The 26,883-nt window shown below is 38.4% G+C and overlaps 1 protein-coding gene across 1 annotated transcript in view; it reads right to left on the bottom strand.

Moving 5' to 3' along the window:
• dlp (glypican dally-like) overlaps positions 1–26,883 on the bottom strand; it is a 63,918-nt gene that overhangs the window by 15,089 nt on the left and 21,946 nt on the right. The window contains exons 5-8 of the mRNA XM_083112712.1: positions 23,464–23,629; positions 15,004–15,134; positions 5,839–5,985; positions 2,575–2,690 (exon numbers count right to left, since the gene is read on the bottom strand). Coding sequence (XP_082968838.1) covers positions 2,575–2,690; positions 5,839–5,985; positions 15,004–15,134; positions 23,464–23,629 — 560 coding nt within the window. The remainder of the gene's footprint in view (positions 1–2,574; positions 2,691–5,838; positions 5,986–15,003; positions 15,135–23,463; positions 23,630–26,883) is intronic.

Raw genomic sequence — 26,883 nt, 5'->3', positions numbered from 1 at the left:
TTAGGCAGGACCTGACCACTCCGGAACATTGGCTGTTGAAAAAGACATCGGGAGTGTGATGTCATTGCACATTGGTTGGGATTTATGTAACTAATTTTATAAATTCAATGTACATAATTCGATTTATGCGTTTTATAGTGAAGTCATATTTTGTTGTGTGCGCTCTTCTAAGTATTGTAGTTAAAAGTGCACGGGGATAGGCATTTTTTCCCCTCTGCATGTACAAAGAACGAAAAGTGCAGGAAAGGATGGGGATGTTCAGTATCCGGGGGAGATGTTCAGTATCCGGAATGGATGTGTCTTGTTGATATAGTTTTGAAAGCTGGAAAAGGTATTGTTTTAGCCATAATTATCGCAGTGAGGAGCTGAACACTGTGATAATCTGCAATCGGAACACATGGAAAGGAAGTGGCGGTCAGTCGCCTTTCTTACCTGGCCGAGCCCAAAAATGTAAGTGGACTTTGTGCACAATGAAGATTGATGTTCTTCGGCAGCCATATTAAGGTAGGCTTGCTATATATCCTTAAAGAAAGAAGGTTGAACCACCACTCGCAGGATTACGTGCACGAACTTGTATGTGCATTGGCTCAATGCCAGTATACGTGGTCTGTTAAAAAAGTAATGAGACTGATTTTATGTAACGATGAATTTTATTCATTTTACAAATCAAGGTTATCCCCTAAAAAAATAGTTCCCTTGGGAAACTACACAGCGATGGAGGCGTTGTTTCCATTGTTCATAGCAGTGCTGGAAGGCTTCTGCTGGAATACCTTTCAGCTAGTCGGTTACGCTCTTCTGGATATTTAAAAATGTATCAAAATGGCACCCTTTCAAGTGGTTTTTGAGCAAGGGGAATTAAAAAAAAAGTCACAGAGACTGAGATCTGGCAAATAACGGGGCTGAGTAACCAGAGGAATGCTTTTTTTTTTGCCAAAACTTCATTGATGGAGACTGTCGTGGGACAGGCTGCATTGTCGTGATGCAGCATCCAAGTGCATGCAATGTCTGGTCGCACACGTGCAAACCTTTTCCTGAGTCTTGCGAGGACTTCACGATAAATAGTTTGATTGACAGTTTGTTCTGGTGGCACAAATTCCTTGTGGACGATCCCCCGACTGTCAAATAAACAAATGAGCATCGATTTGATTTTGGATTTGCTCCTTCTCGCTTTCTTGGGACGGGGAGAGTTTGCAGTGTGCCACTCCTGACTTTGGCATTTTGTCTCGGGATCGTACTCGAAAATCCATGATTCATCACCTGTGATCACACAACTGAAGAATTCTGGCTCCTGTCAAGGCGGTCCAGAAGATCAACACACACATCCCTCCGATGAGTTTTCTGCTCGGGTGTGAGGTTCTTTGGAACAATCTTGGCGCACACTTTTCTCATGTCCAAATCTTGTGTTAAAATTTCATGGACGGTACACACGTTCAAATTTAACTCACTACTGATCATTCTCACTGTCAATCGACGATCTGACCTCACAAGAGACTTCACTCTTTCCACAGTGTCATCCGTTTTTGAGGTTGAAGGTCTTCCCGCACGAGGTTCGTCTTCCACTTGTTCTCGGCCTTCTAAAAAGGACTTGTGCCATCTGAACACTTGTGCCCTAGATAGTGCATGTTCTCCATAAGCCCTTTGTAACTTTTCATAAGTCACAGTAGCGGATTCGCCAAGCTTAACACAAAATTTGATGGCACAACGTTGTTCACGCTTTTGCCAGTCCATTTTTGTAACGCACCTCACCAACACAACTTCACGTCAGACGCTCTCAACAATCATGTAGCACAACTGTAGCCAGTTGAAACTTGTACTGAGTCAACGGCCAGAGTTAACCTACCTGCCGTGTGAAGGTGGGGCAGCAGAGTTGCCGGTTCTTGCACAGTGTTGCCAGTCTCATTACTTTCCTAACAGACCACGTATATGTATGAAAATTGGAGCTTCGGGTATTAGTATTTGTATATACTAATGTCATATGCATTCGCGTAATGATATAGATCTGGATAAGAATGTTGACGTCCAGTACATTGTGTAACAAAAACTTGAGAACTTGATATCATATTTGTTACCTTTACAATGCCTTTACAATCTTCTTTACATATTATTCTTGTTACCTTCTCTCCATTTTCATCCTTGTCGCCAATTGTAATAATCTTCAATTAGGCAAAATATTAACCAAAAAACAACATTTATTTAACTTATTACTTCATAATAATAAAAAAGGTTCTCTCGAACTATCGACCAGGTGAGTTACGGAAAAGATTCCAAGCTTTCGAGAGCTAATGTCACTCTCATCTTCAGGGTAGAAGTCTTTAACTTCATGTTATAAAAACTACATGAAAGACATTCAACAAAGACAAAACACAATCTATTTCTAACTAGACTTGTTCACAGTATATCATCTTAAATCCTTTATCTCTCTCTTAACATCACCAACATAGCAAAATGTTATAACATTTTCCTCGATTTTAAGTTTTTTTTTCAGCTTGGTCTCCTGAAAATTGTAAACAGAGGTTCCACTGTGTATGAAAATCCTGGACAGCCTTTAAAGAATAAATGTCTACAATCACATACCTAGCTTTCTTCAACCCATTCCAGCAGCTGTCTTCCTTCACAGGGCTGGCAGCCACATTTTCATTGCTGCACACCTGGTATGGTAGCTCGGCCCAAAAACGCCTTGTGAGTTTCATCTATAGAAAGAATATAGATTTGAATAAATTCCTGGCTTACTAGCTTAACTATAACTTATATGGACACATACACACATATTTTGTATGGTGGGACAGATTAATCTGTACATTCTTGGTATCATCAATCAGAGGCACACAAGTGTATCACTAAATTGCTGAATTATGGGAATTGTTTATAACTTTAATTGAAAAACTGATGTCATGGTGAGAAGTTTGGATAATTCCAAGTTGAAATTTTTTGGTCCTTTGAAGTATCGAGCAAAATACGTGACCAGATATTACATAAAATTGCACACATTCACTTGAAAGCCAGAATTGTTTATACTAAATAAAAATATAAAAAGGTTTGATACTAGATTTTTTTTTTAGATATAGTTCAAGAAAAAGGTATCACAGAGTACATTTGATAAGTGTGTTAAAGGCTGTAGCAATATTTTATTCCTTTCTCTTTTTCTTTTCTCTTTATATGCACATTCGTATGCCAAATTCAAACATTGAAAATTACATTAGTATATATTACGAGGGCAAATCGAAAAGTTTTTGTGACTAATTTGTTATTACAAAAGCGAGATATACGAGCAATGCAGTAGGCTTTTCTTTGAACGGCCCTATTGTAACTTCCGATTTCTTCCATTGCATGGTGCTGTTATCAGTTGGCAAAGATGGCCGGAGTGCTCAGGAAGTCCACTCCATATGAGCAGCGAAGTGTTATTAGTTTTTAACGGTGCAAAGGACAAACAGCAACAGATATCCACAGGGAAATGGAGCCAGTGTATGGGGACAAGTGTTTATCAGTGCGAAGTGTGCAGTGGGGGTGCAAGGAGTTTCAAAATGGACGGGAAAATGTGGAGGACAATGAGCGATCGGGCCGACCTTGTTTCTCGCTGATACCGGACAACATTACCCGTGTTCATGAAATGGTGAAAGCTGATCGACGTGTTCATCTGAAGGACATTGCCACTGAACTTCGCATTTCCGTAGTGTTTACGACATTGTTCACGATTTGTTGGGATACCGCAAGGTGTCATGTCGGTGGGTTCTTAAGCTTCTTGACGATGAACGTTGTTTAAAAAGCAAATAATACTTCGCTGCTCATATGGTGTGGACTTCCTGAGCACTCCGACCACTTTTGCCATCTGATAACAGCGCTATGCCGTTGAAGAAATCGGAAGTTACAATAGGGCCTTTCCAAGAAAAGCCTACTGCATCGCTCGTATATCTCGCTTGAACAAATAACACTTGAACAAAGAGATTTTATGTACAATAATTACATGAAAACGAACTCTTGCAGAAAAGTGGTCAGGCAATTACGAGAGACAGGATCTCTTCAACCTAAGAAACGTGTTGTATTGCTGTTCAAGGAGGTCATTTTCAACATCTCTTATAACACAGGAGGTTAGTGATCATCATTATTATTACTTTTAAATATCATTTTACGCTTTCAGTTTGCTTTATGCACCGGGATGCTGTCTTCCCTTTCTGTCAACTGAGCATCGATGTCTAATCTAAGATTAGATGTCAGAAATAAGGTGCAAGAAATATTTGTATTTGGGAGGACACCTTTTCCAGCATCCTTGCGACAAGTGGTTTCGACTTGTTGCATGAAGGGGCCACCGAGTGGCAGATGCTCTCGTGGTAAAGAACTGAAATAACCTCCCTGTACATCTTATACACAGTGACATAGAGAAAACATGTGGTTTCATTTTGGCTGCCCAAATTATTCCATGCATAATATGCATCAAGTTTTTTGGGGCAAAAATTTTGGAAAAAATTTGTGCATTATACACAGGTATATACAGTATTACCTTAAACCTGCATAATCATGGACTCTGCTATATCTTTCTCTGTAAGGTTAGGTGGTAGATCAGCATTTGCTGAACCTTTAAGAATAAAGACTACTGAAATAGAAAACTGAAATTGAATTAACAAGCCTGTATAGTTCAGAAGACAAGAAAAGAGAATGAGGAAATTGAACAGAGTGGGTGTCGTGAAGCTTCAGGAAAAGAACAGATCAGGCACAGAACAGGTGGTGTGAAGAGACTGAGGAGAGAAGAGGATGAGGCCAGAAAGACAGCCAAAATCAGCATACACTACACAAGAAGTAGGAAAAGGCCAAGATGTCAGTGGAAAGAGCCGATAGCGAGAAGCAGGCAGCTGGATTGGAATAAGGTAAAAAGACGACTGGTGGAAATTCCAAGACTGGTGAAAAGCTTGACTTCTGTCCTGACATAGCCAAAAATTAATTTGGTTATTTTACGTAACTTTAATGCCAGTCTTGGCTAATACCAATGATTAGGATTAGGTATGATAGGGCTGAGCAGATACTGATGCATTTGTATCAGCCAATACCAGTGGTATCGGTATCGGAATGTTATCAGTTCGATTTTATTTACAGATCCCGGCTGATACTTTTACGGAATTTGATTGTTCACAGCACAAGAATTCTGTAAGACTAATCATCCTGGAAGTTGTGCAAAAATGAAGTTTCCATTGATTTTGTACCAATATTATGTGAAAAAAAAGTATTTTGTGTTTACATAACAAATATTGTTCTATCCTAAGGTTTTTTTTAATATTTGAAAACTTTAAATTGATGCTTATAATTGGAGTTAATTACTCACCAAGTACAGCCAGGGAGGGTCACATGAACAGCTGAACCAATCAGCTTTGTTCATTTGCTGTGGGGAGGGGAAATTATCATGATTTTTCGTTTAGACTCGTTTTCGAAACAGGTGGCACCCCAACAAGGCCAGAGACGGCAAAGCAAGCAAGTGAAAGAGTCTCAGATTTCCTGTCTCTCCCTGAAATGCAAGTGAAGGCTTGTTGTTGACAGGAAAAGGTGTCGTCTATGACTAGAAAAAAAAACAGGTGTGTAGCAGCACCACTTTTCCCCCCTTTAACTGGAGGCAGAAAGTCTGAGTTTCCTCAAATTCATTCTTTGGCCAGTCGAATGATGAATGGTGAATGATGATCATGTATTGCTTGTAATGTGGGAATGTATAAATATTAGAGTGTTCCAAATCTATTATTGTAACATTTTTCATAGTCTGTAATAGTCTGTAATATGTGAAACAATCTTTGTTTATTTCAAGATTATACACATGAAAATGTTATTTAGAGCATATGGTGCAGTGCATAGAAGACTTACTTTCTGCTTGATGTCCTTAATAAGGCGATTTATCCTAGGCCCACCCTGATGGTCACTTGGTTTTGATCGATCAAACTGCAGGGTCTCAAACTTCAGTTCAGTTGCATCTCTGCGGCCAAGACGTGGTTTTCCACATCCATTAAAAACCTGAAATATATGTATTTTTATTATATGCAGCCAAAAATAAACTGCTGTAAGGTTTACTCTATTCTTAGAAACATGTTACACATATGGTTATGGTACATAATAAAAACTTGAAACATGTACGTGCAATTATGGTTTGAACATACAGCTCAGATTATGACAGTCAACACCATATTATGTCAATTTATACATTGGGAGGATGTTTATCTAATATCAAATGTCATGACATGTTTACCATAACAAGTGGTTGGAAATGTAAGATTTCTCATAGATCATTGAAAGCTAGTTCCAACTGATCACAAAATTTTGATTCAGCAAACAATTCAATCACCAAAAAAAATGTATATCACTTTCCCACGTTTGTGGCAAAGAGCTCAACTTCTGCAAGATAAGCCATTTTGCCACATGGCAATGTCCACTGCCATATGGCTGCTGTGGCAACACCTTTTTGTAGAAATAGGGTTGGGAGATCCTCGAGTATCCACTACTGTTTGGTGATATATCATCTAGACCAGCAGTTATTCAACTGTAGTCCACCGACCCCTGGGGGTCCACGGGACCCTCTCAGGGGATCCTCGAAACCCTCCCAGTCTTAGATAATTATTCGAACAAGTGTTCTCGGGTTACCAGCCAGGTTAAGTCGATGTCGGCTTCCAACGTTTCGAGCGCATACATTGCTCTCATCATCAGGGAATATAGAACCAGTGTGGGGTTAAATATATGACAATTATGGGGTGGAGTTTGGACTCTATATTCTTATTACTACGATCTGGATCCTAGTGTTCTTATTGGCTGGAGCATTGTTTTTACGGAGGAGCGAGTTCCAGGCATGATTGAGCTGGAGTCCCACGTCCCTGTTAAGATTGGTGCTCTCCCATGATATGGTTATGGTTTATTTTACTCGTCGGTCCAAGTAACCAGCACATATGGCTATTACACTGCTCAAAATAATTAGGGGATCAGGCAAAAATAAGTAGGGTATCAGATCAGATATGTTGTCAGCGCTTGTATGAGCTACAATCAGCTGCTAAAGCCCCGTAAACGAAAGTTCCAGTGCCTTAAACATGACGTAGCCTTTGCACTGGTGATATCAAAGGGTAGAGGGGAGGAGTGTGTGCGTGCTGGAGTTGTATGCTAATCGCCTCTGGTTAGCGATACAGTTCAGTTGGGGAAGGCAAAGGTTCAGGTGAGAAAGGCAATGCCGCACCAACGTGATTTACCGGAAGCTACGGCTTGGAGAGCCATAGGAAGAATTGAAGCTGGGTAGTCACAACGCCAGGTAGCACACGCCATTGGAGTGTCGCAAAGTGTGATTTCCAGACTATGGAATCGTTTTGAAACAACAGGAAGTGTTCGCAGAAGACAAGTCCAAGGTCGTCCACGAGCAACAACATCGAAGGAGGACCGTTTTATCTTAATCACAGCCCGTAGGAACATGGGGCAGAATGCAACGATACTGCAACGTGCCTGGCAAACAGCAACGGGACGCAGAGTGTCATCTCAAACTGTCCATAATCGTCTTCATGAAGGTTGCCTCTATGCAATTAGGCCCATGGTGTGTGTTCCATTAACGTTACAACACCGTATAGCCCGTAGAAACTGGGCGGAGGAACATCGGGGTTGGGGACATGCCGAGTGGAGGTCTGTTCTGTTCTCTGATGTGTCGCGATTCAGTGTGGAACCTGACAGTCGACGTGTTCTCATCTGGAGGGAACACGAAACAACCCAGCTTTGGTGCACGAACGCTCCAGATATGGTGGAGGTGGACTGATGGTGTGGGCAGGAATCAGTATTGGTGGACATTCGGACCTGCACATCATCCGCGATGGCACCTTGACAGCTCGAAGGTATAGAGACGAGATCCTCTGACCTTATGTTGTGCCTTATGCTGGTGCCATTGGTGATTCTTTCCGTTTCATGGATGATAATGCTCGTCCATATCGAGCTGGGTTGGTGGACGACATGCTGGACCAGGAGGGTATCGAGCGTCTGCCCTGGCCAGCTTGCTCTCCAGACTTAAATCCAATCGAGCACATCTGGGATGCACTAGGCCGACAAGTTGCAGCTCGATCAGCACCTCCCACAACTCGTGCAGAGCTGGAAATTGCCCTTCTGGCAGAGTGGCGACGTATCCCCTAACAGCTCATTGACCAGCTCATTGATTCCATGCCAAGCAGGTGTGCAACAGTATTGGCCGTTAGGGGAGACCATACACCGTACTAGAGGAGAGTTGCTGTAGTGTTTGTGTCTGTTTTTGTGCTTTTTTGTGCTGTCCAACTGATGCTCTAATTGTCATATCGCGTCACATGTCATTAATGTCATTAACATCAGGTATCATGACAGCATATGTTGCTGTAACTAATCTCAGAATGTAATAAAGGATCTGGTATTAGTATGCCTACATTAATTTTGATATCTGGTCTGATCTCCTACTTATTTTTGCCTGATCCCCTAATTATTTTGAGCAGTGTATTTTGATGTCAGCAAATAAAACCCCGTGTCCCTCTGTGATGCTGTGTTCTGCAAGTCCTGACTTTTCTGTTTGGAATAATCTGATGTTGATGTTGATGATGTATGTGCACGAAATGTTGGAAGCCAACATCGATTTAACCTGGCTGGTAACCGGAGAACACTTCTTTGAATCATGTTGCCAGGAAAGATACAATAGATAATTATTATTAATTTTTGTACAAAATGTTTACATACTAATTAATGATTGCGTCAACGTCAAACTTTCAATTATTCTATCGCCCAATAACGTATGTACAGTACATGTCTTAGAATGTTGTTTTTGAAATCCAAACAAATGACGAATCGAACTTTGTTCTTATTACATGAAATACTCTTCTGTTTGTGATGTGAAAATGCAGCACAAGAAAAGCGGACGATACATATCGCTGGCAAGATATACAAAGCTCATTCAATATACAGAGGTTGTTCCGCCTACGTTTGGCCAATTTCGTTCCTCCCACCCTGCACTCAGAATGAACTCACCCAACCTTGGTCAGGCATGTTTGTCAGTGTAGTGTGTGAGCTGTAAAAGTGTGGTTGTGTTTTCTCACTGGGCCAAAAATCCCGCCAAAACTGAGCCGCTTTTTGGGAGGAGTGCGTTGTATAACTTTCCAAGTGTTTGCATTTTCTCGCTTGGCCGAAAATGCTGCCAAAACAGTTGCTTTTGGGAAGGTTTTGTTGTAGCCTTTTATGACGCAAAGTTCAGTGTGTCAATGATCAGGAAGTAGTGTAAGAGCAAGAATCGTGACGTTAGTTTGACTTTATTCAAGAATGTGATCGGCAAGTATAAGGATTGCATGGCCCCAGCGTTCGGTTCTCCAACAAAGGGGACGATTTGATTTTTTTTGATTTGATTTAGTTTATTTTACTTCGCGTTTTGTGCCTCTTGGCTAATTTGCGAAGATGGGGATGAGTGATGAAATGATGAAATTGATGAATGGACATTCACAAACAACCAAGCCCGACCGGGATTCGAACCCGGGACCCTTGGCGTCGCAGCGCGATGTGCTAACCACTCGGCCACAGGGTCGGGCCACACAACAAAGGGGACGAGAACACGGCCGTGCACACAAGCAAACCACCAGTATGCAGGCGAAACTTCGCAGAATGGGCATGCAAGAGAATCCACCGACCCAAAGACAGATGGAAAATCATCTAAATATGTCTTTGGAAACTGTTAACAGCACCTTGCACTTGCATACTGGTGGTGGCTTGTGTGCACGGCCGTGTTCTCGTCCCCTTTGTTGGAGAACCGAACGCTGGGGCCATGCAATCCTTATACTTGCCGATCACATTCTTGAATAAAGTCAAACTAACGTCACAATTCTTGCTCTTACACTACTTCCTGATCATTGACACACTGAACTTTGCGTCATAAAAGGCTACAACATAACCTTCCCAAAAGCAACTGTTTTGGCAACATTTTCGGCCAAGCGAGAAAATGCAAACACTTGGAAAGTTATACAACGCACTCCTCCCAAAAAGCGGCTCAGTTTTGGCGGGATTTTTGGCCTAGTGAGAAAACACAACCACTCTTTTACAGCTCACACACTACACTGACAAACATGCCTGACCAAGGTTGGGTGAGTTCATTCTGAGTGCAGGGGGGGGGGAACGAAATTGGCCAAACGTAGACGGAACAACCTCTGTATAACCAAACTACAGTACTATGTTTCAACATAGTCCCGCCCTAGTTCAATGCACCTATGCCAGCACTTGATAAGGGCACTGACTCCACAGGTAAAAATCTTTTGGATGCGTGCGTAACCATTCATGCACCGCTGACTGGACTTGGTCGTCATTCTGGAACCTCGATCCGCTTAGTGGATCTTTCAGTGGGTCAAGGGTGTGGAAATCTGAATGTGCGAGATCAGGTGAATATGGAGGGTGGAATAAGCACTCAAACTTTAGGTCCTCGATGGTTGACCACGTGACACTGACAGTGTGTGGTCTCCCATTGTTATGGAGCAAAAGCACAACAGTGGACACCAGACCACGTAGTCTCTGCAGAATGGCTGGTTTCAGTTTTTCACGCAAAAGGTTGGAGTAGGTGGTACTGTTTACTGTTTTTGAGCAATGTTGCTTTCCGTGACTGCAGTGACAGAGCAACCTGGATGTGGAGATCTTCAACACTGGTTATGCCTGTTTGAACTTTTCAGTCCACTCGTACACTTCTGATCGACTCATGCAGTTGTCACCATACTGAACTGTCATGCGGCGATTAATTTCTATAGGTTTCACACCTTCACTCAACAAAAATCTCACGACACTTCGCTGCTCCAGGTTGGAGCACTCCTGTAAGGGTGCCACCATTTTGTGTAACTGGTTCCCAGCATTCTGTGCACGAGGCAGGTGTGCCCCAGCTATGAATAGCTTACAGATGCCTTCACAAAATAACAAACATATAACAATCACGGTCGTATTTTAGATTCTTTATACTATTTTTTCCGGTTATTAATTGAATGCACCTTGTATATCACAGACACAATACATATTGTGGGAACGATATACTAGGAAAAGTAAAAAAGTTACCGCACTTTTCACCATAACTTTCTTTAGGTTGGCCACACTGCCTTCAGCACCCGCATGCTGAAAGGTGGTACGCTTGTGGTTACTTGGCTGAGGTTTCATATTAATCGCTCCATTTTTCTTTCTCTTGTAACAGTCAACATGGCCACGTGGCTGCCAGTGTGCACCAAGGAAAAACACAGATCAGTGATCTGAAGCATCCCGTGGATGATTTTGCACACAGAACCACGACTGTCACTAGCATGCCCAGAATTTTTGAAAGGGGAGGTGGTTATGAACACTTTGTTTAGTACTCGGTCCTCATTTTGCCATATCTATTTGGCAATATCTATTCACCTCACGTGTTACCCTATGAATTCAACCAGTTCCAGAAGCTTTACATGGCCAAAGATCCTCAACAAGAGATGTAATTTCAGGTGCAATGGGATGATCAATGCACTATCTGTCACAAAGATGCTGCTGACAGTGACTGATGTCTTCTAAAGAATTGTCAATGGGTGGACAAGAAGACTCGAGACTACATGGGGGTTCTCTAACAACTTGTGCTTTTTCATCACATGAGCAATAATTATAACACGATCCCCATGAATCACAACTAACATCCATGGACAAAATAAAAGATTTTGTGGGTAGTGGGAAAGTGTGGAGGTGGTATGGATAAATCACTAACGTACACTTGCACAAATAAAATTCACGAAATGTTTTCCCTTACTGAACTTATCTTTTAAAAAAATGGTGCTACAGACTATTGGTATTTCATTGGAAGCATTTCTCTACAGTACAAAACACAGTCCAACCTACTAAAAGTGGAATTATATTAGAAACAGTACATCTTGACTACCATGCAAGAGACCCAGGTTCGAGAACTGGGATTTTTCCACTTGTTCAAGTGGCTCCGGTGCCCACCCAACGTTGTATGAAGTGGGTACCTGGAGAAAACTCAGGGTGGTAAAGGCAGCCAGGGGCATGATGCTGATCACATCACCCACATCTTCGACGGTGATCAAGAAAATGTGGGACCCTTAACTGCACACCCCTTATACACCTTCGTGGTGCAAAAAACACAGGGGAACACTTTACTTTTTTACAAGCAATTCTTGAATACATTGTTTCTCACATGGAAAAACACGGTCACCAAATGTTATCTAGTTGAAATAAGTGAAATTGAAGAAGAGGGTTAACTATATGTTGTAAATTGTTTAATGCACACTTAAAATATGTTCATTAATCAGACACTGTGTATCGCTGATCCTTTTGTCTGAATTTTTGAACTGGATAATTGATTTTTCATGCAAAATGTCTGTAACAGAGGGGCAGGTAGACTGGACATGTTCGTCATAAATAGCTGAAATCCAAGATACCACTTTTATAGACATTAGAAGTCTAATATAGAAACCACAAAAATGGACTATTTAGTTAATACTAGCATAATGGACGACTTACTTGTTATTGGCATAGAACATCTCCTTTGGTACTGCTTGTCTGCAGGTTCTAAAAGTCATGTTGTACTACTGAAATTCTGTCATGCAGCACGGTGACATGTAAGTACTATGCTTGGTAACTTCAACATAGATCATCAAAATGCATATAAAGATTCTGACTAACAATATTTATTAGGGATGAACCAAAATCAAATTTTGGCCAATATCGATTAAGTACTAATAAAAAAATTTCCAGTAAGTGATATTCTAACAATCTGATATAAAATTCCAAATGGTCCTTTTGTATATTTAGATATTTACTTCTTTAAGAAGTAGGACATGGAGATTATCAATAACAATTATAACAATATGGCAGAATTCTGCACTAAATTATAAGATATTTATAGATATACCAGATTGGTAAAATTGTTTGTTTATTTATTTGCTTTATTTTATTTCGCCTTATCTCCCACTTTTGGCTAATTTGCGAAGATGGGGACGAGTGATCATCTGACGAAATTGATGAATGGACACTCACAAACATCCTTGCCCAGGCCAGGATTCGAAACTGGGATCTCTGGCATCATAGCACGATGTGCTAACCACTCCACCACGTGAGCCGGCTCAGACCGGTAAATGAATGGGTAATTTTACTGATATACCAATAAACTGATATGCCTACATTAGCTAATACCGGTGTAGAGTACCAATTAATCTGTCCTTTCCCTAATATTTATAGTTAGGGACGTGAAGTTTTAATTTTAACGATAACACTGAAAAGTTGAGGAAAGCCAAATAAAGTGTTTAAAATGTATTTGGGTAGGTTAAAGAGGCAAGTTTTCAGAGTTTCGGAATCGCAAAATAACGCAATTTTGTAACTTTTCAGAATAATACAAACTTTTCCACTTTTAACGTAAAAAATGCAGTGAAATATGCAGCATAAACTGGGGATAACACTTCATCACTTCAAAAAGAACTACCTGAAGCACTATTAGGTTAGTCATTTCTAATCTGGCTGATGAAAGTTCGATTCATTTATTGCAGTTTGGCGCAGACATGACGGACAAGTGTTTAACCTCATCCTGAAAAGGAATTCGCAGGGGAATCTTCCAAGAAGGAAAGTTTCGTAGGAACAGGAAAATTTTCAGGCAGAAGCATCTGTTGTGTTGCAGGAGAGTAGGTTAGGGGGCGTGTATACGTGTCTACACACAAAACAGTATTTTTAGGTTGCAGAGGGACTTTTTGGCATTGTTAGTATAGGGAAATGTGATGTGTATGACTGTGTTCAAAGATTTGAGTGATATCATTCAATAAACATTACATATTATGTGGCTGATGAGTTGAAAAAGATTTCCAAATGGAAAAAATTTGGCAATTTCCCACAAAAGTCATAAATTTATTCTTTTTTGTCATCAAAACTAAAATTTGTCTCCATTTCCCAGAACTAAAACAATGTGAAAATTTTAAGCAAGGAAGAAACAGAAAAATACTTGTAAAAATAGCACAGATTTTAAATAAATATTACCGAATTTAGCCCTAAACTGCAAAAAAATGACACCAAATTGCAGTAAAAAATAACCTAAATTTAGGGGAAAATAAAGCGAAAATTTCTCGTCCCTATTAAGTCTATGAAAAACAAACATATAATTTCTTAAAAATAGCATTTGAGATAAGTAAATAAATTTCAATTACATGGGACATTGTTATGTAACAATATCCCTGCACAAAGTGGCTCTGGGGCTCACCCAGCTACTAATTAACGAGCGAGTGAAGTCAAGAACAATGAGGGTAGCCAGAGCATGATGTTGATCATATCACCTGCAGTATGACGAAGATCAAGAATATGTGGGGACCTTCCTCCACAGGCCCAATGTAGCTTCGCAGAATGGTGCAATGCACATGTGATAGCCTCGCATGCAGAGAGCATTGACGAGAAATGCTGCACAACTACGGCAGCTGACCCACAAGAAATTTAGAAATTGTTTCTACATAGTTACATTAGTTCCTTTACATACACATTCATGTTGAATAAGAATTGTATTTCTGTAATTGTGCAAATATAAACTAAATTACAAGGCTGAGCAGACACCACTTTCAACCGATACCAATGCCTATAGTTTTACCAATTCCCATCGATACCGATACTTGAAACTTGTAACAAAAGTAGTTCAAAATATAATTAATATCACTGTATAATTCCACTTCAATTGTATGATCAACTTGCTTTAAAATATTCGAGAATTACATTAAAATAACCGACATGTACACACAAAATCCATTTTTATCACAATGCTGATGCAAAGTGAATTAAAATTTCAAATTTTGCATAATTTCCAAGAAATTAGAATTGGCAAAAATGTCACGCTGCATTTTTGAGGGCTTTGCGAAAGACAAAAATACCGGAAAAGTATCGGTAGGTCTCTACAAATAAATTCCAACCAATACTTTCACTGGTGTTGGTATCGGCTCAGCCCTAAAAAAATAACACTTGGTTATATTTCTTACAACAAACTGTGAAAAAAATATAAATTTGTAAAGAAATAAGCCTGTCTTTTCTCACCTTCTGTGAAATATCATTGCTATTTTCCTGGTAGTTCATGATAGCTTCAGATATTTTAATGTTAATTGGTTCCACAACAGTCTCTATGTTGAATGGTCCTAATAATCTGTCCGACACATCTATTAATGCATCTGCAATTAAACCAAACTTCTATTAATACTATGCATAAAAAATAAAAATTACATAGGTATCTGAATCAAAAATTCTTATGCACGAACAAATACAAAATGCACTAAAACATTAATGCAACGTGAGAAAAATATTTTCTTCATTGAGGTAAATAGTTTGTTGCACCAGAATTTGTTCCTTATTCAAGTAACTCTCCATATGTCCTCGTATTGTCTACACTACAAATTCTGAATCAATCCGTAAATACTTCACATGTAAAGGTAATAATGTGAAAAACTGAACTGTAATTGACTGGTGAATAGAGGGGTGGGACGGAGAGAGTTTCTATGTAATGTCTGAAATGTATTGATTAATAATTAACAAAGAATGTGTTTTTCTATGAATTCACAGTGCAAAACAATACACAATTACAGTAAAATTTAGTAAATGCATTTTCATTTTTGATAGATCTACAATATTGTAAAAACAAAACTCCCAGACTTTTCCAGACCAAGAACCAAGTCAATAAAGAAATTCAATTATTTATATGAGGGTAAGTCATTAAATAATAGGAATTTTATTGTAAATTTCAGGGTGATTTTTGCACAACGAAAATTTGTATTTCAGGACACAAAATGGTTCCTTAGCAACATGCCATAAAGGTGTAGTTACAATCGAGCAGTACGCACCTGCGCAGTAGCTCGTACAAAATAGCCACTCCGCTGTTCACTTGCACCGTAAGAGCAACAAAGTGTTATTAATTTTTTGTGGTCAGAGGGAGTGAAACCTTCTGAAATCTACAGCAGAATGAAGGTTCAGTATGGAGGACAATTGTTTACATCAGGGAAGAGTGTATGAATGGGTGGAAAGATTCAGTTTTAAAAACAGAAGATTATAAAGACTTTGTCAGTATAATTCAAACTCAGTATCAGCACAATAGGTAGCTATGGTGCTATATTGAAAAGGAAATTTAAATTTACATATACTGATAACTTTATAATTATTATATTGATAAAAAAAAACTAGAAACAACAAAAATTACAAAAGCATCAAATTATGCATATGTTTACAAGAACATTTATAAGATATCAATGCTATACATAAAAAAAAATATATCTTTGTTATCTCCTTCCAGGATAAAGCAAGTCTTTGTATCTACAATTCTGAGCTTCAGTTTTCGAAATTCATCATCTGATCAAATCACCTCCAAATGTAGAACATATAAGTGTCACTCTATGCGACCTTCCTCAAAGCACTCATTTGAGGAACTGTAACTTTTACAAGCCTGCCCGTTAAGGAAGATGAAAACAGATACCTATTCACTGCTTCCAATTCAACATGGCATCTATTATACATATCAGTGTCATTCCACAACTTTTGAATCTTTATAAGATTATATCATATTCAAAGTTCATTCGAGTCATAAAAGGCTTCTATATAACTTAAACATCCAAGTTATTATAACATTGCCCAGTTTAATGCTTTAAAAGCAACAATTATTGTACAAATAAATCACCATTCCATATTGCTAAATCTGTACTTATCTTTTTTTCCATCCTGAGATAATTTTAAAGTCACAGACAACTAGTATTAGAGCAACTAGTTCAAGCCAGATTTTTTTGTATGAGTTATCTTCAATTGTTTTTGTTTTATATTTTTGTCCATAAGTGCTTAACAGCTTGAATGTTTGTGTAGTAAATGTACATATTTGCTCTGTTACAGCTATTTTACTATGTATATCACAATATACTTATCTAATGATTACAATTACCATTTTTTGAATGTTGATACAAAATACCAAGTATGACATCATATTATACATTGAACAATTTTAAAGAGTTGACCTTTGTATATAAACCTTGATGCCAATGCAAATGTACATAATTTCAATAAATTTAATTATAAATTTGAATGTATTATATCTTTCTTGTCTGAAAGAACACATATAATTTAAAATATTTGTTTTTCATTTTGTCAGTCAAAAATAACTGTTATGAATATGAATTCAACATATTGCACAATTTGATAATTTTGTCATTATATACAAATTGGCTTTTTTAAACATCATATTTAATAAAATTAGTTTAAATAATAATTTCAGACATTTAATTGCATTATATGAATAAATTTTGAGTAATCATATGACTAAATTATTATAAATATTGCACAAATGTGGAACTTTGGACTTAGCCTAACTATTTTCATATGTTGTTATGACAATGTATTATTTTTATTGTCATAAGATGAAATGTCAGTGATGACCATCGGAGTGGGAGGCCAGTTTGCGTGGCAACTGAGGCAGTGAAAACGCAGATCACCCAGCGAATTCGTTAATTTAGTACACTTACACAAGAAGTAATAACAAGAAGGGAAAGTGAACAGAAATTGACTGTAGGATAGGAGCACCACGGGTGAGCTACACTCTGTAAAAAAAAATTAGCATCACTGTATTCTTATTACGGATGTTGACAATTTTGAGTTTCGCATTGTTTCTCGCCTGGCCCCCCACACTTTACCTCCGCACTCGAGGTTCGGTGCACTTCGTACTCAGCTCTGATTTGTCTAGGGGTATCTTTCTTTGTACGACAATGCACGTGGGTTGCTACAAGTCAACATAATTATATAATTAACTACAAGAGACAACGGATAACCTTTGCGAAAACTTTATGATCAGGGGGATAAATTACCTTGTCCAGCATGTATGAAATTAAAAACTGAAATTTTGGATAATTTCTATAGTTTAATTAATGTAAAATTTAAAGTATATACATGTCGTTTCCGAACGTTCATTTCTCTAATTATTTATCGGGCCAAAACTCTAATTTTTGATGTTGGAATCTCTATTGATTGTACCTGGATGCTTTACATTTCATGAATTACATCTGAAGTACGCTTGTCACAAGGTAGACTCGCGTTACTCCGAGAAACGTCTTAACAGGCGCTAGACCGCCCGACGTGTACATTTCTCAACCTCCACGGTGACAAGGCACTAGGCTGCCCGGCGCACCGTAATTACTTCAAAATAACATCCAGTACAACTACCTTTTTACCTGTAAACTGGACACCAAGGCACTAGCTTGCCCGGCAATCCAATCTCTTACAGCATCCTTTTCAGGAGACCTGTCCTCCGGTCCTAGCTAACCGAAGCAAAAACAGCCTCTCCCTTCCAAGTCTCAGTTCCAACAGCCGACCCCCCTACTCTCATCTGCGAGTTTATATACGTTTGGTTGGCGTCTGTTGCCAACCGCCCTTCTTTCAAAATTTTTAATCTTTAACAGCTAAACTGCCCGCCTTTCTTTTGAACGTTCGAAACACGAAGCAAGAACAGAGAGCTACATGGTATTTATACATGGAATAATATGAACCTAAAAATGCATAATAAATTGATTTACACTAATAACACATATATATGTTTATACACGTAATTACCTAATTAATTAACATATTAATAAAATATTTAAATAAGATAAAAAAACACTGTTGCCCTGACACGGGGGCAGGGTAACAGCATGGATGCATCTTTCCTGCACAACTTCAAATCAATTGATTGAAGCATTGGTCTGGTATCACTGCATAGTGTGGTGTTATTCTTTTGGTGAATTAGTGTTTGGAGTGTCCGCTAGAGGGTGTTGCAATCAGTTACTGCTGCAAGGCTTTGTAATCAATGGTCAGGAATCTGTAAAACGATTGTTAGTGCAACTTGTGATGTGTTTTATATTGCACACTACATGTTCATTATTGACAGTTTGGATACGTTATCATATTTCTGAAGTGTTCTGGTGGTGTGTAGTGTATTTGAGCGTGTTTTCTCGAAAAAATGGGCAGAAAGTGTGACATTTCGCCACGTAAGCAAGGAATGGTTCTTGTTTTGCATATGGATGGTAACTCTCAGAGAGAAATTGGTCGACAACTTCAAATGCATCAATCCACAGTTAGCCGCTGCCTGCAAAAGCAACAAGAACATGGAAAATCATCACTGAGAAGTCACTGTGGCAGAAAGAAAAAGACATCACCTCGACTGGATCGTATGATAAAGGACATGGCACTGAAGAACAGAGGAATGAGATCACGCCAAATTACACATAATCTTCAAAATGAGGTGGGAGTTAATCTTACTCATGCTACTGTAGTATCCCGACTAAAGAAACAGGGTGTTTCTAAACACGTCCCACGTAAAAAAAAACCGGACTAACTGACGCACATGCAAAAGCTAGACGTGAGTTTGTCACACGTTATGGCGCATGGAATGATACAGATTGGGAACATGTGATATTTTCTGATGAAAAACGAATTAAATTGCTGGGGAATGACAGCTCAGTTAATCTGTGGATGCGGAAGGGAGAAGAACTTGCAAAATCTTGTATTTTAGAAACTCAAAAGTTTTGTGGCAGTGTTATGATTTGGGCATGTTTCTCTGCAAAAGGGATTGGCAGGATGCATATTTGCACAGGGACAGTTAAGGCTGATCAATATCTGGAAATCCTGAATCGGAAAGTTCTACAAACTGCAGGAGATCATTTTTCTGGACAGAATTTGGACTACTTTATTTTTCAAGACGATAATGCAACCTGTCATCGTGCTCAGGTGGTGAATAACTGGTTTCATGATATGAATATTGAAAGACTTGGTGGCCGCCAAACTCTCCAGACATGAATCCTATAGAAAACCTGTGGGCTATGATGTGCAAAAAAACTTGGTAATCAGACGTACAGGTCAAAAGAGGAACTTATGACAGCAATCGTACATGTTTGGAATGAAATTGAGGTCGAATATTGTCAAAATCTCATTCACAGCATGCCTCGAAGGTTGGAAACACTTAGGAAGACCAGGGGTGGCCACACTAAGTACTAGTCAATGTATTCACTTACTATCATTACAAATTGACATATCATGATGCATTTAAAACCTTTGTTCAATTTTTTTACTTGTAAAAATTGTCTTTGTGCGAAAACGTTCCACAAGCTATATTTGCAATAATTTTGTTATTAGTTCTGTAAAGTGCATTATGTACGTAACTATGACTTAAATAATAAAAATATATTTTACAGATATAGTGTTTTATATAATTGTTAGGAAAACAAATCGACAAGTCAAATAAAATCAATAAAACAACAGATAATTCACGAGCGAAATGCTAACGACCAAAAATAATGAAGTGATGCTAATTTTTTTTTACAGAGTGTATTTTGTATTAGTTGCCACTTACTGACTAATTTTCAACAAATAGTTTGTCCACAACAAATTTAAAATTTCTTGATTGTCCCTTTTTCTTTGTTCAAAAATTTACTTTTAGTGCAATACTACAAAAATTTACATTTTTCAAGAAACAGTAAATTTTCATGACTTTTCCAGAATAAGTAAATTCCCGGATATTTCCAGGATTTCCAGACTGGTAGACACAGTGAGAAACACAAACTGTGAAATAACAGACTAAAATGTTAATTTTTGTTGTGCTTTTGAAACGTATGATGTGTATTTTCCTATCATGTTATGACGTGCAATTGAGTGCAAAATGTGAAATAAACTCTTAGAAACACAAAATTTATATTTCATTTACTCACACAACCCTGAAGTCTGGATTATCCTGTAAGTTATGCAAAATCACACAAAAAAATTCATTCAGCTGTAAAAATTTGGAGGAATAAATGAATACTCTGATAACTACATAAAATATGTTATTAGAAAAAAAATGTTTACTTTGTGTAGTAAGTATTTTAAATCAAATTTATGATTTGAATTCACCATTTTAACATTGAATGCACACTTTTTGTAATGAAATCTCGATATTTTATTCACCATAACTGAATCTACTAACCCTTCCACCCAAAAATATGATTGCAACATGAAAGCAGTACATACCAATAGCCCCTTATTGTAGTAGATTTCTATACAATATACAGTTCACAACATGACCCCTTTTACAGGAGTATTTAATAAATTATGTCTACCGTAACTACCAGCAATACTCAGTATATCAAACTAAAGTAGCTTGTCCACAACTTGTTTTCTTTAATAGTGTTTTAATAATTCTCTGAATGTCAGTTACAATGGTTCTTTATTAGCATGCAATGTCAATTGGACATTATCATTGTCTAGTGCTTTTAATCCTCCTAACACTATGTTTCAAAGGAGTAAACACTTCTCTCACCTTCAAGTGAACCAGTTTCTTTGTGGTGAGGACCAAACCAAGCAAATGTAGCCCTCTCCTCAGAAAATACAAATAACAGCGTAAGTGGAGCAAAAAAGAGCATAGAATTCCTGGTGTCATAGAGAAGTATACACCAGATTTATAGTAAAATTACTAGGGGCATGCATATTTCGTTTTTGACGAAAAAAACGAAATTTGAAAAAACACATTGTACTGTTAATTTTTCATGTTTTTGAAAGGTGTGAGATGCATTTTGTGACCATATTTTGTCACGAAATAATGAGAAATGAACTGCAGAAAGCGAAATTAACTCTTAAACACGAAATTTAGGGTTTATTCACCGACGCGACACCTTCCGAGGTCTGAATTATCCTGAGAATTATGCAATTCCCGGAAAATTGATTAATTCTGCTGTTAATATTGGAGAAACAAAAATTGACTCCTTTACACAGAAATAAACTTAATACTCGGATAACTACATAAATGGGCTATTAGAAGTGAAATGTTAATTCTGTGGAATAAGAGTAGTTTTTAAATCAAATTCAGGATTATATTCACAAATTTAAAACCAAAATGTCATTTTATGTAGCATTTTTTGTGTGATTATTCACCGCTATAACACCGATATTTTATTTTATTTACTGCTTTTGAACCCGAAATTGACTCACTTTTTATACCGAAAATTTTGCTTTTTTATTTACCAAAAATATGTGCCTCTAGAAATTACAGGTTAAATTCCCACTACCAAAAAAAAATAAATTTCTTCACCTTAAGACAACCAAGGGGGGGGGGGGGTGCAAAGGGGTGCACATTCTGCACCACCTTCAGCACCTCTTTGTCGAAACCAGAAAACCGAAAACATTTTTAACTCTTGCCTTTTCATTATTACGTAATCACTTACTAAAACCAAGTCCTTACATTTAGTGTAGAATGTTAGGTACTGAAGAGAGATCGCTGATTTTGTATACAAGACAAACTATTTATCGTAATCAGAAAGGGAAGCCACATTTACTTTTCTGTACTTGGTAGGGACTCTACAATGATCAAGGGCTGTTGTCTTTCTTTCGCCATTAGTGTTGTACAGAATTTCTTCTTCTTTTCGTAAGACACAATACACTTCTTGTAGTGCCGAAACAAGCTTTGATTGTTTCAAATTACAAAATATGTGATGGCTGTTGCAGACACAGCAATCAAAAATGAAGTCAGTCACTAGTAGCCTTAAGTTCCACTGGCATATTTTCATAGAAGACTATTACTATTACAAGTTGATTGGCATTTGGTGTAATGTTTCATGTTTCCTTTAATTTCAACATTGCACCCCAAAATTTCATTCCATAATCCCTCAGCACCCCAACATGATTAATCCTGGTACTGTCCCTGAAGACAACAGAAGCGGTGTTCTCTCTAAATGTAGTGTTAGAATACGTAGTTAGAGCCACGTATTTATGGTGGCAAAAAAGGTCAATACTTCGGTACACACATTTCACAGTGGGCACATTTCAGGATCAAGAGCGGTATATAAAATGGCATTTTGGTTTAAATATTGTGAATATAACCCTAAATTTGATTTTAAAACTATGCTTATTACACAAAATACTTTTCCCTTATAATATAATTAAGACTACAGAAAGTGTTGCATGTGTAAATAAACACTAAATGTTATGTTTAAGAGTTTATTTCACAAGTTGCATCACTTCGTGATAAAACATGGTAGGAAAATGCACCTCACACCTTCCAAACACACAAGAAATGAACATTACACTGTGTTATATCACATTTTGTGTTTCTGTCAAAAACTAACTATGCTTGCCTCGAGGTACAGTTAAAAGTTCTAGACAATGGATATGTCCAATTAACATTACATGCTAATTAAAGTGTTTTGCTACAATATGGCATTTTTTCTGATACCTTGCATATACATTTGTATCAGGCAGCTATTTGCAGCCTACTATGTGTGTGTTTGATAACTATGCTACGTAATTTAAAAGGTCCAAAATGTAATTTAAAAAAACACAGATGTTTTGTGAATTTCACAATTCCTTCCTATAAAATTATGGTTATTACATATTTGGTTGCATTTCATCAGGACTTTGCTGCAAACATAGAAGTACAGAGATTAAAATGTGTAAAATGTAACTGCTTTAGAAAAGAAAGACACGTTAAATACTGAATATTTTTCTTTTAAGGATGAAACACCTTCTTACCTAAGAACTGTTCCCATTCACTGTTCAATTCAACGTGATAAGCAAGGCAACCTTTCATGACATTTATGCAATAATTATTGCAGGCTTTGAGCTCTGGAAGACCTTGACATGCTGGGCAATGGGTCATCTTGGTTACAGCTCGAATACATGCTGGGCTAGGAGAAATCTGCAAGAAAAAATTGTTAGTCATACAAGAGGAAATTTCTACAAATTAATGAGAATCAACAGGGAGGGAAACTAAAAACATTTTACAATTTGCAGCCATTTCACAGACAATCATCTAGTCGTCATATTGCACCATGAAAAAAAGAACCGACTGGTGCTGTCGTCAAGTTTTCAAATGTACTCAAGGACCTCCCCGATGGCATAGTGGTAATCTCGTTGCCTTGTAATCAAGGGGTAAAAAATAATAAAAGTTAAGTAAAGTGCTTCCCTGTGCTATGCATCATGCCATGAAGGCATATAATGGGTGTGGAGTTAGGGCCCCACACTATCTTGATCCATGGCTGTCTTTACGCCCTAGAATTTCCTCCAGGTACCCACTTTATACGATGCTGGGTGGGCACCAAAGGTGCTTGAGCAGGTGGAATAAATCCAAGTTCTCCCCCACCGGGGATCGAACCCGGGTCTCTCACATGGTAGTCAGATGCCCTGATGACCAAGCTACCGCTGCTCAATCAAGGGGTCCTGGGTTCAATACACAGTGGAGGCACATAGTGGTTTTAAACTCCAAGTCCAGTCCTGATTAGCCAATCTATGCATAAAGTTGACTTTAAAGCAACAACTGCCAAAATGTGCAGAACTCTCAACAGTTCCTTGTCCCCATCTTTGTCCAGTGTCCTGTGTTCACCACCATGAACGAGAAAAAAAAAACACACTGAATGTAGACAATATTTCGTTCAAAAGGAGCAAAATTATTAATATCAAGTAGAAGCAGGTAAATAGATTGAAGTGCAAAAATGGGGAAGTTTCATGACAAATATCAGAAAAGAGGGGAAGCAACAAGCTCTCAGCTGAAACTACGAAAACAATGTTTGGACGAGTGGAGGAGAAAGTTGGAATTGGGCTGCTCACCTCTGATATGTATACATTATAAATATGTTTTAGTTTGTTTATATGTCTAAGTGTAGGGTACAATAAATATGTATAAATGAAGCACGTTTGTTAAATGTGCATGCAAAATGCTGGATGTTATTTCATTCGTCAACACATTTGAGTGGAATCCATGTGGCAACACAGACCACACACTTGCAAGCAAAGATGAAAAGAAAAGTGTGCTCCCCTGTGCTTAGAACCACGCCATGAAGGAGTATAGGGGGTGTGGGTGTAACGCCCCACACTTTCTTGATTCAGTCATGAGTGGGAGTGATGTGATCAGCATCATGCCCCTGACTGCCTTTACCCCCCAGGTACCCATGTCATTCGAGCACCGGGGCCACTTCCAACATTAGAAAAGTTCTTGGATTTGAACCGGCCGGGGATCAAACCTGGGATCTTTAGCATGGTAGTCAGACGTATTACCGACTGAGCCACCGCGGCTGCAAAGACGAAGAGAAAGAGAAAACAAAACACTGTCCACTTTAGTTCATCGGTGGTTTTTATCCTATTGGTAGAGCACTGAGGTATCATATCTTCTTTTTCACAGTGAAACAGTTTCAGTGAGTGGTTGACAGGTTCAAATTTTATGTTTCAAGTTCAAATCCCATGGCAGGGCACTTCAGTGAAATTAATCACCTCAGGCACTCCCAAGAAAATACTGGGAAGTACATTCACCTCACCCCTATTAATTTCTAAATTTACCTTCCACACTTCTAAATGTACAGACTTACAAAACCCCGATGAAAAATTCTGGATAAATCCCAGTACATTTAACAGCGTTTGGTACATCATATCACGTTTCCCGATTGTTGGCATTTCTAGCAAAAACTATGCAGTGTTACCACTGTAGACAGAGTAAACACCATGCTGGAGGAAGCTCATGCCAGGTTGTGCATATGATGACACACAGGAAAGCAGAAATTCAACACCACACTTACAAAACAAGCTTCTTGCAGACAAAAACAAACCACATGGGAGCTGGACCACAATGTGGCAAAAGCATCTACCAAGCTATGGCATGCAAATAATATTTGAAACAAAAAATATAATTTCGCATTACACCCCTTAGGGAGCTTTCACACCAATGTGACATGCAACAATTATAAATGAACCTTTAAAAATACATGCAACCTTTCATATTGAAGTGGCAGCACAAGCTGCACATGTTCATCGGATTCTACCATTTTCTCAATTGTGTTACCCGTCTGGGGTGAATGCACAGTGAATGTTTCTTTACAGACTCCGAGTGCCCATGTTGCTCGTCACTGCAGTGTAAAAGTTCCCATAGAGTAAGGACAGCACCTACAGACTTCAGATGCTGGTGCACATATGTTTTTTACATATAGGTATTTTCAATGTCTTTTCTTGGTTTTGTCACAATCCTACCTTACCTATCTTGGAGCCACGATAGAAGCAAATATCTACCCTACACAACAATCTACTCCACAACTGGCCATTACAAGTATAACTTTATTAGCAGAGAATGGATTTATATGTAAATACATATTTATGTATGAAGCTGAGATCAGTTATATTTTGTATTATCTTTGCCAACACTGTGATAAAAAAAACCAACCGAAAACATGCATTCCATGTAAAAACAGGAACAAAACATGCAATAGTAAAGACAACAAAGACTGCCCAACATACACCCTCATGTGGCAAAGACTAGTGGACAAGACAGACTATGGAGAACACCCCTAAAACAAAACGGAAAAGAAATCCACCAAGTAGAAGAAAAAGAAACGCTAAAAGAGCGGCAGCATACCGACTAAAAAAAGCAATCGATTTAGTAAACTCTTCCACGCTAAACCCAGAAGCTCCCCCCTTCATGTACCCATATAGCACATACTTCAATCCCCCAACCCTTCTCGACCTCTCTACTGAACCGTCCAACCTATCGGAGAATATAAAATTCACTACAAACACCCATTCCATCCTCAACGACCCTTTTCCAACACCTTCTGCCCCAATTGAGGTAATAAAACCTGCTCTGACACGAACACCTACATCTGACACATCATCTCACACCCCTCTCACATTCAAGAAAATTGAACTCACTGCAGAAGACACACTTGACTTATATGACACCGATCTCGATACTGACTCGGAACCTCCATCACCCTCGCCACAACACTCATCCCATCCCTCGGATCCGTACCTAATATATAGAAACTTCGAACACAACTTGAAACTTTCACGCCTAGAAGAGAGAGATATTCTCATTACTGCACTGAGACTACTAGTCAGGAAGAAGCATAGCAAGGGCAAAACTATTACCTTCCCCATACCAGAAGCAGTGGACAGGATAACGTTAAAAAC

The sequence above is a fragment of the Lepisma saccharinum genome, chromosome 26 (genome assembly GCF_977018435.1).
Source record: "Lepisma saccharinum chromosome 26, izLepSacc3.1, whole genome shotgun sequence".
Taxonomy (NCBI): Eukaryota; Metazoa; Arthropoda; class Insecta; order Zygentoma; family Lepismatidae; genus Lepisma; species Lepisma saccharinum.
This window is presented reverse-complemented; position numbering and strand designations above follow the sequence as displayed.